Genomic DNA, 15,837 nt, shown 5'->3' on the forward strand with positions numbered 1-15,837 from the left:
TCTGAGGAAATCCAAATCTCAAATCCTCAACCACATCACATCTTTTTGGGGGTGAATTATGTCTTATTCCTCTCATCGCGAAGCAAACAGTAAAATAATAAAAACTTGAAGAACAGTCTCGCTGCGTTGTCTTCTGTTGTGTGGGCGTATTCAAAAGCCGCGCGCTTCAGTGAAACATTTGAATCTCAAAAGCGCGCTCGGCGCGGGGGGGCGTGGTCGCATTAGAAGATAATGAAGGGAGACGTGAAAAAACGGACATCGCGTTGTTTTCATATGGATTACTTTATCACAGAATATTTGTTTTCAGCAGCACTTGTTTAGTTTAAAAGTAGACATGTCAGGCTTTCTATAGATATCTCTCTCATGTCTCTTCGTTGAGTATTCACTGAGTTACAGTTCATTTTAATGACGCATTTGTATCTGAAGATCAGCGCAGACAAAGGCTGCAGACAGCATTCCTTGTTTGTTATCTTTATTTTATAAGTGCACAAAGTTTTGTTGTTATTATGTCTGTATACAAAAAAAGTAGACCCTTTAGAGATTCGATTGATGTATTGCACTTATCTGTACGATCAAAACTGAAAGTGTAATTTAAGTTCTTTTCGGGGTTATCAGGAGAAAATACCCCAAAACGCGTATACGCGTTAATCGACTCCAGAGGGTTAAAATGCTTGCACCAGTATATGACTCAGATGAGAATGACAGAGCGCTCTTCAGAATCAAATACTGTGCACTTCCTGTGTCCCTCAGCATCTGAATAGGCTTATAATCAGAACCAACAGAAAGAGACACAGAGCCGTTCAAAATGAAAGGTTCATATACTTTGGACTCAAGTGGAGAATCAAAACTGGACGCACTCTGAACAAACGCTACACTTTTAGTTTCGGCAGCAGAGTTTTTCTGCTTCCAGGCCTTGCACTCAGAAATTAAATGGCTGGGGTCAAGACAATAAAAGCAAACACGCCCGTCTCCATTTAATTTAGCAACTGGGCTACGACCACTAGCGACTGGCATGTCATTTCTGTATGAATGAGGAGTTTTAGGCATGCCTCTCTCCCTACTCTCATCCCTAAAAGACAGATTTCTAGTTGGACGTGGTGAAGAAAACACCTGTTTGTGTGTCAACACAAATTCATCACAAATAACTGCTGCATCCTGCAAAGAAACGACCCTTTTCTCATTCAAGTGAACAACAATTTTCTCTGGGATGCAATGCTTGAAATCTTCCAACAAAAGCAATTCTTGCAGCTGTTCAAAACTATCAACTTTTCTAGATAAACACCATTTTTCAAAGTGATTCATCTTTTCTCTAGCAAATTCTACAAATGTCTGATTGACTGTTTTTGACAAATTTCGAAACTTCTGGCGATAGGCCTCAGGCACAAGCTCATAGGTCCGAAGTACTGCAGATTTAACAATATCATAGTCTAAAGACTGCTCTATTGGCAAAGCTGAAGAAACCTCCTGGGCCTTCCCTACTAAACTGCATTGCAGTAATAAGGCCCACATCTCCTTTGGCCACTTCAAATTAGCCGCCACTCGTTCAAATGCGTTGAAATAAGCGTCAACTTCACTCTCACGAAATTTTGGCACTAACGGAATGTTTTTACTTACATCAAAGCATGATTGTGAATCTAACATTGAACGATTAGGACTTTGAACAGGAGAAGTGCCAGAGGGGCTCTAGCTTGTGGCAATGGAACAGGCTTACTCTGCATTTGCTGAGCTTGTAAATCTAGCTGCCGCAATCTAATATCACCATCAGCTTGTATCTCAATAGCCGTAAGCCGGATTCTTTGAGCCTCACACTCTTGTTTCCTTATTGATAGATCTAATTCCTTTAGTTTAAGTGCCAACTTTGGATCATCACCAGATGCAACACTTTTAGAGATAAGAGGAAACTCTTGATCTATAGTTTCCCCAGTAACATCTTGTACATCTTCGATCACCTCTTTATACTCTCTTGGCAAAATACCCTAACTAACTAGCTTCTCAAACAGTTCATCTTTGATAACCTGCTTAATCGCTTCCCTAGGTATTTCTATGTTAAAGAAATCAGCTATCAACAATAAATCTCTCTTTCTACAATGATTAAATTCTTCTATTGTAGGGCTAAGTGTAAATGATATCAGATCAAAATCCATACTGTCCCTAGCACAGAATTTCCTCTTTCACCAAAGTCACAAACAGACAAGCAACACACAAAAAAAACATGGAATACACACAGAAAAATGGCAGTGATCATAACAAAGGCTTACCTCCTCTTTTAGTTGAAAAGGAACATAATGAGTATGGGGGGGTGCCCAATTAATGTTACGTTCCACCTCGTCTAGGATAGGGGAAAGCAACATTAAAGTAAAAAAAAAAAAAAGGTAAACAACATTAATGTGATACAACAATTTATTTGATGTAACACGATCAGGGAAGTGTTAAGACTTCAGGAGTAGGTGAAAATCCCAAAGAAAATACAGAAACAAAAATGCCTCTAACTATCATGACCAAGTCTACACTTACCTTACAGAAATAAAAAGGAAATAAACAACAATATGATTCCCTTACTCCCTCTCTAGTTTAAACAGGAGAAAAGAATTCAAAAATAAAAAAGAGGGCACCCACTCCCTAGAACTTCCCGTTTAGGTATGTTAATATATACATTGAAAACAAAGAATAAGTTTCCACAACTGGTTTCAAAACAAATACAGAAAGAAGCAAGTTTCTATATCATTGTAGCAATATTTAGAAGTTAACAACAAAGCAAAGAATTAATTAGAAAGGTTTTAACACTCAGTCACAACTGAACAGCAGCAAAGCTTAGAAACAACCAACTATTAGCCATAGCCCCCCCCCCCCAAAAAAAAGAAACGCACTCTTTTTCCCTCGAGCGCAATGAGGCTTTTAAACTCTTGACAAGACCACTCCCCCAACGAGCATCCTTCAGTCCAGGAGATCACCTTCACCTGGCTTTACCTGCACAGAAATAAGGCATGGGGGGGGGGACGACGACCACTACTGCCACCTAGTGGTTGGGAAGACATACATAATATATATATAAAATAAAAATACTCTGTAGAACGTAACACTTCCATCAACATGGACCTTCCTGCTATCCAGTTATTGTGCCTGGAGTAGAGGGATCGCTCCCTGGAAATCCACACTAGGGACTTCATCAACTGGCGAACTGGACACACTACCCGGACCACAGTTCAACAACCTCCTCTATTTCCGTTCCCATGCTCCAGGCTTTTATTCAGTGCTGTCATCGTAACCTCACCTGTCTCTCCTTGTCGCTTAATTTCTCCACTGTGTTTGCTACACTTTGATTAGATCTTAGTGGATTAACACAAATCAACTGTCCTACACCTAAAGATGGTAGAACAATGGACAGACACCTCTTAGAGGCCACAAAGAAGACCTCTGGTACCATGCCCGGGAAGGACAGGACCTCTCATTGGTCCACATGCAGTTTCTGCCCTTCACCCAACTAGAGACTTATTCCTAAGGTTCTCCAGTGGTTCAGGTCTTACCTTGCAGGTATGTCCTTCAGGGTGTCTTGGAGGGGTCAGGTTTCTAAGTCACAACTTCTTGCCTCTGGGGTTTCTCAAAGCTCAGAGCTTGGACCACTTCTCTTCTACATATAAATCTCATCACTGCAATGCTGATGATACTCAACTCTACTTCTCACATCGGCCCGGTCCTGCAGATTTGCCTTATACAACATTAAGAGATGATTAGACCCTTCATATCAGAGCAGGCTGCACAACTCCTTGTCCAAGTGTTGTTTACGTTCAGCATGTGCACGCTGTCTGCTGAACATAAACAATGCTGATTATGTTGATTACGTTCTGGGGTACTCTTCAAAATGGCGGAAGATGGTAACTCAGGAGAATACTTGCTGAATAAATTATGTTATTATTGTTTTCTTTGTGCACAAAAAGTATTCTCATATTTTCTTAAAATTACGGTTATCCTTGCTACGTTTCTGTGCGTTGATCATGGTAATATCATTGCTCTCTATTGCTCTCAGATTCCATCAAAGATTCCATTTCATCCTGCCTGCTTGATCAGTCTTCTGCCTGCTGCCCTGAGCTGGTTTGTTCAGAGTGTTTTTGCTTTCATTTAATAAATTTACTGCTTTGCAATTAAATCTTCTTCGTCCAGTGCTAGTGAGTCTATTTCTGTTCAGTGCCTTAGCCCTTCCTGCACAATTCCTTATCACCTCTTCTTCCTCCAGCTTGTTAAATCCACCGGCACTGCCTTTGTCTATAGTCCCCCTAGCTTCACCTTTGCCTTTGGATCTTCGGGGCTTTGGCAGTACCTAGGCTCTCCAGCCCTTTGCATCCACTGGGGTCCTCAATCCCTGTGGCTCCACCTTTGTCCTCATTCCCACTAGCTCCACCTTGGTCTGCTGAGCCTGCGGCTTTTCTCTGGAACTTTGTTTGTCCAGTACCACCTTAGTCTCCATTCTGTGTCGACCCTAGGAAGTTTAAAAGATTAGTACTTGTTCTCACACACTCCTATCGTTTCACTTTAGAAGAAGTTAATTCATCCTTTTGAATGGATCACTATTGTATTCAATTTGTATGGTTTTTAAAGTGTCAGCTTTGAGGGACCCATATACTTGTATGTTATGGACTCCTGCCAGAACAGGATCCGGGACGTCTTAGTGGATCTGAAACACATACAGTCAAATCTATCTCTTGTCAGAAGTGGTGTTATAGGGTAACACCAAGCCATGTCTTTACCAGTCAAACACATCGTTTTCTACGAGTGTATGCACATCAGCGGCGCCACTTGTCATCAGAGGTGGACAGAGGTATCAGCGGTGAACAAAGTACATTTACTTGAGTATTGTACTTAAGTACACTTTTTGAGTATCTGTACTTTATGTGAGTATTATTTTTTCTGGAAACTTATTACTTTAACTTCACTACATTTGAAAGAAAAATATACTTTTTACTCCACTACATTTCTATCAGGGTCCTCAAAGTAGAACGTCATAACTATGTAGCAGCTTTAAAAATTAGTGTTTTGTTTTTCTTTTCATCTCTAAAACATGACACTTTTTTTTCAGATAGTCTATCAGTAATCACTCTTGAAGGGTTACGTGGAGTGATTTCTCAGCATTTTTTGAATACTGACTTGTTGCAAATGTGATATTTATGTACAACAGTTCAATAAGAATATTTATATTGTGGTATATATTAGACACAATATTGTTTGATTTAGCAAAATTATATAAATTAAAATATTACCTATAAAGCCACAGAAGAACTGTTGCATGTCTCCTAACAAAACACAGTCAAATAGGTGTTTGTCTTGGATCAGCAATGCACAGACTTGAAGTACTTTAGTACTTTTAAAACAAGTGCTTCTCTATGTTTACCAAGTAAAAATGTGTCTTTACAACTTTCACTTGTAACAGAGTAATATTTGACCAGCAGTATCTGTACTTTCACTGCTTGTCCACCTCTGCTTGTCATGCACTGTGGTGCCCAGCTGTTACTCAGGACACTGTCCTGTTGCACTACAAAGCACCATTCACATTAAATTGTTATATTTTATTACTAATAAATAGCATAACTTCACCCAAGGCTGGAAGAATGTGTATTGTGCATGTTTAATAATATAGATTGGGCTCACTCCTTCCTTTTGCTATGTGTTTCATCGTCTCATTGACTCATGCGTTCATCGACTTGTTCACTTTGTTCATTCTTCATGTAAACTTTCACATGTTAGGTGATTAGCTTAACTGTTTTGGACTACCTTCTTGAACTGAATGTGATGTTTTCGGAGTGTGATGCCTTTGAGTTGTCCTAAACTCAACTTGTCATGGTACTCCACTTTTCATCAGGGGTGTATTACATTGATGTAGTTTGGTTTATTATATGATGAGAGGTTAGCTTTCGGTTTGTTAACCCAAACCTTGCTTGATCTGGGGTGTATTCCAGAAAGCAAGGTTAGGAGTAAGTTCATTCAACTCAGAGTATGTTCCTGGTTAAGATTCAAGACATTCTCAACAGAGCGACGAATCGACGAGTCACTATGGAAACGGATGCTAAGAAACTTTCTTCTTCTTCTGTTCAAAGACCATTTGCATACTTGGTTCATATCGCCATCTAACTGGTGGTTGTACAGTCATTTTTCTTTTTTCTGTTTAATCTTTAATTCTTGAGAATAAGAATTGTATTGTTTGTTTGATGCTAATTATATAATAAGTAATATCAGATATGTATTTTTATTGAAATACATTATAGAAAATGTGGATCCATGCTGTGAGATGATTATTAAAAAAATATATATATATATTTATATATTTAATATATATATATATATATATATACAATGTATAATATAATAAATTAAATATTACCTTGTCATAAGTGTTTTATAATTTATAAAGATAACTATTATATTTGTCAATAAAATAAATATAGTAACCGTATTAGAATAAGATATTACTTATATTAGTGCTTTATAATTAACATATCATATCCTATCTATCTATCTATCTATATCTACATATCTATATATATATCTGTCACGCTCACTGGACTCTGGTCAGTAGGTCACGTATGACCTGATTGCGCTGAAGTAAGCAAACCCTGAAACAGAACCTACTCCGGAGCAGGTTTTGTTCAGAGAGTAAGTTGCTATGGCTACTTACATACTCTGAAAGTTATCTCTGTTTTTGGAACTGAAAGCGGAGTTTATCCACTTACTTTCCTTAAAGGGGTCATATGATGTTGCTAAAAAGAACGTTATTTTGTGCATTTGGTGTAATGAAATGTGTTTATGCAGTTTAAGGTTAAAAAACACATTATTTTCCACATACTGTACATTATTGTTGCTCCTCTATGCCCCGCCTTTCTGAAACGCGTCGTTTTTTTTACAAAGCTCCTCGTTCTGAAAAGTGAGGTGTGCTCTGATTGGCCAGCTATCCAGTGCATTGTGATTGGCCGAATGCCTCAAGCGTGTGATGGAAATGTTACGCTCCTTAACATACTGTGATGTTTGTGTGTGTCGGTAAGAAGGCGGGAGAGGAAAGAAAAAAATAATAAAAATTATTAATGATTAGTTTTTTGTTTCATGTGGTGGGATATTATTACGGATTATAATGACTTATACAGTATTTTTAAGCATTGCGTTGCATCGTGCCACGTAAACATAAAACCATGTCTGCATTTGTGATCGGAGAAACGACAAACAACAAGCTCTACTCTACACCAGTGGTTCTCAATTCCAGTCCTCGTGCCCCCCAGCTCTGCATATTTTGCACGTCTCTCTTTATTAACACACCAGATTCAGATAATCATCTCGTTAGAAGTGAGCTCCGTGCATGAACTGTGTTCCCATTGACATGGTCCCTACACAGTGTTCATTGCTTCCTACTCCCTGAGCAGGGGAAATCTGTTGAAGTTTACCTCACTTCAGAACATTCATTTAAGGATTTGCGCTGTGCAACATTTTCACACACGGACAAGTGTGACATCATATACCTCTGTAAATAAATACAATTTAAATTTACATCTCGCACACTTCAATGCACTTTGAATAGAACATACACATTTGCCTCGAACTGGAATCATGGAGGAATATCCTGTGACGTCCACTTCACAGGGCACTTACCTTCACATAGAACAAATGTCTGAAGCCATAAGAAAAACATACAAAATGTGCAGAGCAGTGGGGCGCGAGGACTGGAATTGAGAACACATTTGAATCATCAGTGGCAAATCTTTTACATATGTATACATACTTACAGACTGTGAGTCAGAACAGCTGGCATTGTAGTCTTCTCTCTCAGGATCAGGAAACAGTCATCCATAAAATGTGCTGCACGCATCTGAATATTTGGTTTGAACTGTTCTAGAACAGTGTTGTAAATACAACTTAACCACTGATTTCTGGTTGTGTCCTCTTTTGGAAGATCAAACAAAGTATTTTCACTTTTACAACAAAACAGCGTCTCCACCACATTTGGGTGGCGTTATGCAAATCTTCCCACATTGTGACATAGACATGTCGGGGCGTGTTTAAACGTGGTGTTTAAGGAGGGCGTGGAAAAGTCTTAACTGTTATAAAGAATATCTCTTTTGGTTTGAGACTTTAGTCTTTGCAACTTTAGGAATCTTATCTACAGTATTCATAAACAGCTTGTAACACTCCAAAGAGAAAGGAAAACTTGAAATCGCATCATAGGACCCTTTTAAACATACATGTCACATGACCTGTTTTGTGGAATACCCCTCAGGTGTTTGACTTACTTTAAACTCGAACACTGTTAAACAAAATACTGGTTGTAAATATTGACAGAAAGTGAAAGATTTGCAATACAAACTGTCACAGTGAGGACATTAACAAGTTTCTTTTTAGCCCTCCCTGCTATGAATATGCTATTTAAATTAATGCAATATCATTAGACATTATTGGCAAATGACATGTCCTCAATATTTGATATTCTTAATTTGGCTCTGTTGCTCTCCATTGAGTTGCACCCTGTCTGTTGTGTTGACAAAAAATTAAAAAGTTAATGTTTTAGTCTGAGTTGCCTTAGTGGTCTAATATCAGTACTCATCAATGTCTGACTGAGACGGCCAATCAAATGAAAGACAGCAAGCATTAATTCTAGTGTGATGCTTCAGTTTGCATGGTGCAGGAACATGAAGGTGCAAGAAACCTGGAGGCTTGAGACTGTCCCATAGACTGCCAAATAAATAACAGTGTCAAGGTCCAGAAAAGGTATGAAAGTCGTCGTCAGAATACTCCATCTGCCATCAGACGTGCAATCTGGGTTATATGAAGTGACGGGAACACTTTTTGTAAGCGAAGAAAACAAAAATAACGACTTTATTCAATAATTCCTTTGTCAACGGTCTCTGTGTCTCTCCATATCACCGTATGCTGTGTATGCTCTTTTGTATCATCCGCACCACAAGGATGCACTGTTTTATTTAAAATCAAAGCTAAATATACGTAGAAACAGCACATCCTTGTTGCGCGGATGACACAGAAGGGCATACAGTACACAGAATACGTTAAGGAATTGTTGAATAAAGTCTTTATTTTTGTTTTCTTCGCTTACAAAAAGTGTTCCCGTAGCTTCATGGGGGTGGAGTATCCCTTTAATTATCTCATTAATTTTAACTTAATTAAGTTAACTTACTTTAACTCTATTTAGCAGAGTTGTGGACTTGAGTAACATGACTCAAGACTTGACTCGGACTTGAGTCCCAAGTTTGAGGACTTGGTATTTGACTTGAGACTTGCTTGTGTCTTAAAAGCTATGAATTGGTCCTACCTCTGCTGGCAGGAACATCCAGTGATGCTTACTTTGAATGCACCTGATGACGTAATAACAACTTGCGAACTTGTAAATACCAGTTTCACAGATGAACTTGAAAATACTATTTGAGTACATGGCAAGTTATTTTAAATGTGTTCTGTGCACATTATTGGAACCTGCTGCCTCTATGTCCTTTGTGTAACAGCACCTTTCAAATGAAAAATTAAGCATTGCTTCCTACTAACTTTACAAGCTGACATGTACTTTCAAAGGTAATTCTAGTCAGTACAATGTCTGCAAAATTAGAACTAATGTTCATCTCTGTCCGGAATACTGTATAAAGGTTCATCTGTGATTTCCCTCCAAATGAGTACTAGCTTATGGAATCATTGTGTTTCTGTGTGTGTGTGTGTCTTGTGTGTACAGGGAAAATGTGGTGATAAAGTTGGATTATTCCCAGCTAATTTTGTGCAGCGAGTGCGTCCAGGTGAACGTGTCTGGAAGGTGACGCAAAGTGTCCATGGCAACAAAGACCTGGGCCACCTGGCTGTTAAAGAGGCTCAGGTAACACACACACACACACACACACACACACACACACACACACACACACACACACACTCGCACACACACAAACACACACACTGCTTATTAATAGTTAGTAAGGTAGTTCTTAAGTATGGGGTGTGATTAAGGGATCTAAAATATGGTCATGCAGAATCAGGCATTCATTTGTGCTTTATAATCACTAATAAACATTCAAAATGCTAACAATATGCATGCTGATAAGCAAATAGTTAATAGTGAGAAGTGGACCCTGATAATATATAGTGTTACAATATATATAGTACTCTGCAAAAGTCTTAGGCTTCTAGTATTTTCACCAGCTAAAACATGGTTTAAAGTCAGTTATTACTATCTTTTGCTGTAGTGTGTCAGTAGGAAACATCAGTTTATTAATTAGCTATTAATTGTAATAATCCAGTGAGATTTTTGTCTGCACAAGGAGTCTGACAACAGCCAATGCTCCACACAGAGATCTTATCTCATCATCATCCAGTCTGTCTGAATGATATGAAGAAACAGAAAAAAACTGAGACAGACTTATTGTTAAAGGCTTTAGGCACTTTTGTATAAATGCTGTAAAATAAGAGGATGCTGTCAAAAATGATGTCACAAATAGATTCTATTTATCAATTAACTTCTGTTAACTAAATTTAATCAACATTTGGTGTGACTATCATTTGCCTTTAAAGCAGCTTTTGTCCTCTGTACACATGCGCATAGTTTTTCAAGGGAGCTATCACAGTTCTTCTGGATTTACTCTGTCTTAGTTCTGTTTCTTCATGTCATTCCAGACAGACTAGTTGATGAGATCAGATCTCTGTGTGGAGCACTGGCTGTTGTCAGACAAAAATCTCACTGAATTAGTGAGATAATCAGTGTAAATATTGCGTCAAAATCAAATCAATTTGAGCGTGATTTAAACTCAGATGAATTGACTCTAAGTTCGCTGCCTTGGGAAAGCTAGTGAGTCTCTGACATAGTGAATTCACATTTGTTGACTTCTCTAGTGCATCTCAGCCAGGTCTTGTCCCATTTGTCGAAATTTGTGATATCACAAATCCTGGAAAATATGCGTTGTAGTTCAAATGAGTCGTTCATTGTAGTTTTTGAAAAGTGATTTCTGTTAAATAAAATATCTCCTTTTGAAATGTACATTGAGCTTTGTAACTTTGCAGATCTTTTTTTTATGCTCAAACATCAACATTACAGACTAACTAAAGTTGAAAAAGTGAAAAAGCATAATAGGACTCCTTTAATATTCAACATAAATACACAGATCACTATAATCCAATGACAATATATATATTATTTAATTTCACTACTGATCAGATTTAATAAATCTCACAGATGAAAAGATGATATGATTAAATGACTTAGTTTTTAGTAAAACCAATAGTAGGAAAATTAAACATGGGGGCATAGATCTATTTAAGTAAAGGCTTCACTCTATTTTACTCTTGTTCTTTTTTTATCTTCAAACCACATTTCTTTTTGTGATAGATTTGTGTGGGTAAAAATGAAGAAACGGGTGGCTTTCTAAAGCTAAGCAGCGGTAAGAAGAGAGGTCTGGTCCCGACTGATTCACTGGAGGAGATATAACAGCTGACAGAGTTGAACACAGTCATGAACAACATTTATCATGATACAGCAACATCAGTTACCACATAAACCAGTTGTATTATGTTAAATGTATACACAAATATTAGTTGCATTAAAGAGCCATGGTTTGTTCAACCTGATTGGATCCTCATAATTTATGTTTCTCTACCATCATGCTCATGTTTCTTTGTTTTCTTGGGGAAATTATTATTATTATTATTTATTTTTTTTGTTATTCGGGGAAAGTGATATGTTGTTGGCATATATATAATTCCTAGTGCATAGTGAAATAGACATTTAACAACTCCTGGGGTCAGTTGCATAAACTGTATAGACTAGTCTTAAAAAGTTAGTCATCTAATTTTTTGCTTCAAGACTGGTCATAACTTTTTTAATTCAGTTATGAAAAGGTAGATTGGTCTTATTTATATGGGAAAAGTAAAACTGATTACCCCTTGGCAACTGCTAGTTGGCCAAACTAATACTTAAGACACAGTCTTAACATGGTGGCTAAGTCTATGCAACTGGCCCCTGGAGAAGATTAAGGGTTAATCTGAAAAACAGAACTACTCTGCTTTTTCAAAACAAAAACGATACAACTTCTATTAGAATACTAACAATAAACACTTTAATAATGGTTTTAATTAATAAAAAAGTATACAAAAAGGATATTAAGAACTGATATGGTGAAAATGTTATCTGTGTCCTCTTTTAAAAAGGGTTATGTGTTCATACAATTATGAAAGAAAACTATGTCTGTTCCATGTAATATACTGTATACCTATTAAAACAATTTAATGTTAAAATTTTCAGTATTTTATTATACAGACTAAATGAGTTGCTTGCTGTTTTATAAGATGTGGTTATAAAACATGGCTTGCTTAGCAAAACAAATAAATATTAATGGAACGCTACACTGACTAAAATGATTTTATTTTACTTTTTTATTTTATTATTTTTTTATTTTATTTCAGAACGTTACTACTTGCTAAACATAAAAGTGTGACTTTCATTTCAAAAGTGGCCTTCATATCTTATAAACCAATGAATATAGACTACAACCTATTTTACACTATCACTGCTGTACATCTATTTTTGCCTGCCCTCATTCTGACAGACATTATGTGTGTATGTGTGTGTATTTAGTAATCAGTACACTAAAGTAGGGCAGATTTCAGAGATGACGAAATGTGCCTAACAGTAGAGTGCAGTGAGATGTCCTCATGAGAACATTATTTATTAACATTTTCTTTTAGTTATTTCTGTCATACAGCAGGTGTTTTACCTGAAACAGACTATAGACCCACAGAACCTACCTACAATACTCAGAATTCAGGTATTACTCGTTATTTAGAAGACATATTAGGGTTCTATGGAGATACATTGTTTAAGCAAGTCTGCTTGATCAGTTACCAAAGAAGCATGCCAAAATTATAGGCTTACAGCAGGGGTCGGCAACCTTTTCAGTATGACGTGGCATTTTTAATTTTTCTGGTTAACCACTGTGCCATTTCAGTCATTTTGACATTGACGAGTGCTGTGAGACCGCTGAGGCTTTGATCTGAAGCGCCTAGTATGTGCAGCGGTCGTGGGCGCATCCGTAGACTAGAGCAAGTTAACTCTTACACTTTAATAGTATTTAAAGCTCCTAACAGGCTGTGTGACTATGAGAAATTATTACCTTAAAATGTACGTCAGTATGCAGTTTTCTCTATTGCTAGCGTGCCAGCGATTATCCCTCTGCATGCCACTGTTGACATGCGTGCCGTAGATTGCCAACCCCTGGGCTACAGGATATAAAATTTTCTTATCAAAGTGATAAAATGTTGCATTGCAGCAATTAGTACACCCTCCAGCATTTTCTGGAGTTTTGAAGAGCATGCAAGTATGTAAAACCAAAACATTTATAGAGAAGGAATTTCTTGACAATTAAAAGTATTAAACAGCCGAATTAATAATCTTTTGTTTTAATGCTGAAAAAAATGGAATGTCTCAGTTACAAGTGTAACCGTGACCCCTGAGAAGGATGTGATGTGGAACAACAGTCCATGATGTCAATATCAGCACCACCATCAGTATAAAAGGTCACCAGTAATACATGTCATGAACTTTGTTGGTAAGAAATGTAATTGGCAGATCCAGGGCTTGGCAATGAAACGCAGTGTCTCGTTCCCCTTCTTAGGGAACCAGGGTTACACTTCTAATCAAGAAGTCTCCTTTTGAATGGCAACTCACAGTGCACCAGAAGAAGATGCTATAGGGAGCCAGGGCGATTCTAGGATTTTCATTTTAGGGGGGCTCAGCACCCATGGGTAAAAATCTCTCTCTCTCTCTCTCTCTCTCTCTCTTTATATTTATTTTTTAAAAGATATGTTATTTTGTATATATGTGTGTGTATTTTTTTTTTTTTTGTTTCTATCAATAAACACACACCTTGTCCTTTGTTTCTCGATCTGTGCTGCTGCGGTCTGTGGATTGAAAAAGAATGCACTGAAAGACAGGGAGGAGCCGATGGAAGTCTGCCACCATTTTCATATGAAGTTTAAAGAGGACTGAGGCAAACACTAATTTGTGTACAGTTTATGGAGTTAATCACAAAATTTTAGGGGGCTGAGTAGTTATTTTAGGGTGGCTATAGCCCCCCTAAAAATGGCCTAGCGACGCTCAATACCAAATACCACTAAATAGCCATGCTTAGGGGATTTAAGCACTTAGCTGTCATAGAATTCCCAGATTCAGATCCTCAGCAGTGGAACTGTCACTCACAATATTTCCTACGGCCAATACCCATGCTCCAAGGAAGGAAAAGTCTCAATAAAATGTTTTGACTTTAGAACCTTCCTTCCTTCCTAAACATGGAAATCAATTCAGTGCCAGTCCCAAGGGCAGAGTTCAAAGGACTGGTAAAGCCTTTTGTTTAGCATGATCTATTGCGGCCTTCACATAGCACAGACAATCACTGCCTTTCGCATAGCATGGCCTATCACAGCCTTTCGTTTAGCATGGTCAATTGCGGCCTTTCGCTTAGCAAAGACAGTCACACCCTTTTCGCATAGCATGGCCTTTCATGGCCTTTCACATAGCACAGGCAATCACAGCCTTTCGTTTAGCATGTCTATTGCGGCCTTTCGCTTAGCACAGACAATCACAGCCTTTTGCATAGCATGGCCTTTTGCGACTTTTCGCATAGCATGGCCTACCACAGCCTTTCACATAGCACATTTATAACATGGCCTATCGGGGCTATCAAGTAGACTGACTATTGTTGATTTTATATAAGCTGGCCTTTAGTGGCCCTTTTCTTAATTGGCCTATCATGGATTTTCGTTGTTTATTCACATAATTAGCTTATCATGTCACCTTGCGCTGCATGACCTATCAAGGCCTTCGCTTAGCACGACCTATCGTGGCCATCTGGTAAAATGTAATATTATTGTTTATGTAACCTTATGTAACAGGCCTATTGTGTTTTCATCATTTTATTAACAAAATGGCATATTTTATCCTCTTGCAGTAGTTTTCATTAAACAGTGCTTTTAAGGATTCATTAGCTAACTAAAGTTCAATTAGCTAGTATGGCATCGCTGAAAAATAAGTGTTTTTAGCCTTCTGCAAGGGTCTTGTTCCAAAAGGTTTATTTATCATTCTTCATTCTGTGTCCCATGATTTCTTAGTATTTCTTTAATTACATGTCATGTGATCTGGTTTATTTTCTTTGGGGGTTCACTCGCCGCCCTGCAAACAAGCCTTTACGGGCCCACTCTACCAGCGCAGGGCACCTGAGAATTTGCTCATTGGCAAAACGTTGGCCCCTTAGCACTGGCCCTGCATGCGCAGCCCTCACTTAGCCTCCAGGAAACTTTAGCACTGTTTTATTGAAACAGTGCTATTTGTGGAGGTAAGCGCTTGATTTTGTTGTGATGTTTAATCTTGACTTCTTAACTTTAATGTTTCTTCTCAACATTAGGTGGCCACCTTGTGTCATGGAGAGAGCAGAGTGGCTGGATCAAAGGAAATTGTTCTCATGGTTGTCACAGTACCATACATAGTATATCCAATATACCAATACATAGTATGACATACAGTGACATGCTTTTTACAAACATTCAGTTTACATAAAAGTAAATAAAGTAAGAAATGTAAAAGTTAATGCAGTTAGAATATAAGAAATTAAAAGAATTTACAATTTACAGCATAATACAAAATGATACTTTTAATATTCTAAAATACAATACTAAAATACAATAGTAACAAATTGAATCAAAACGATAAAACGTTAAAGTAGTATAGAATATGTACGAAATAAATAGCAATAGAAATAGAGTATGTAAATTTACAATAAAGTGGGTGCTAGATGAAAATGAGTGTAAAGAGTCATGATGAGGTAG

General features: G+C 37.6%; 1 protein-coding gene across 1 annotated transcript in view; it reads left to right on the top strand.

Annotated features, from left to right (window-relative positions):
* Window positions 1–12,353, top strand: part of LOC109070402 (SH3 and cysteine-rich domain-containing protein 2-like) — an 85,483-nt gene extending 73,130 nt beyond the window's left edge. The window contains exons 11-12 of the mRNA XM_042745498.1: window positions 9,710–9,847; window positions 11,351–12,353. Coding sequence (XP_042601432.1) covers window positions 9,710–9,847; window positions 11,351–11,449 — 237 coding nt within the window. The 3' untranslated portion in view covers window positions 11,450–12,353. The remainder of the gene's footprint in view (window positions 1–9,709; window positions 9,848–11,350) is intronic.
* The last annotated feature ends 3,484 nt before the right edge of the window (window positions 12,354–15,837 follow it).

Source organism: Cyprinus carpio, chromosome B19 (genome assembly GCF_018340385.1).
Source record: "Cyprinus carpio isolate SPL01 chromosome B19, ASM1834038v1, whole genome shotgun sequence".
Lineage (NCBI taxonomy): Eukaryota > Metazoa > Chordata > Actinopteri > Cypriniformes > Cyprinidae > Cyprinus > Cyprinus carpio.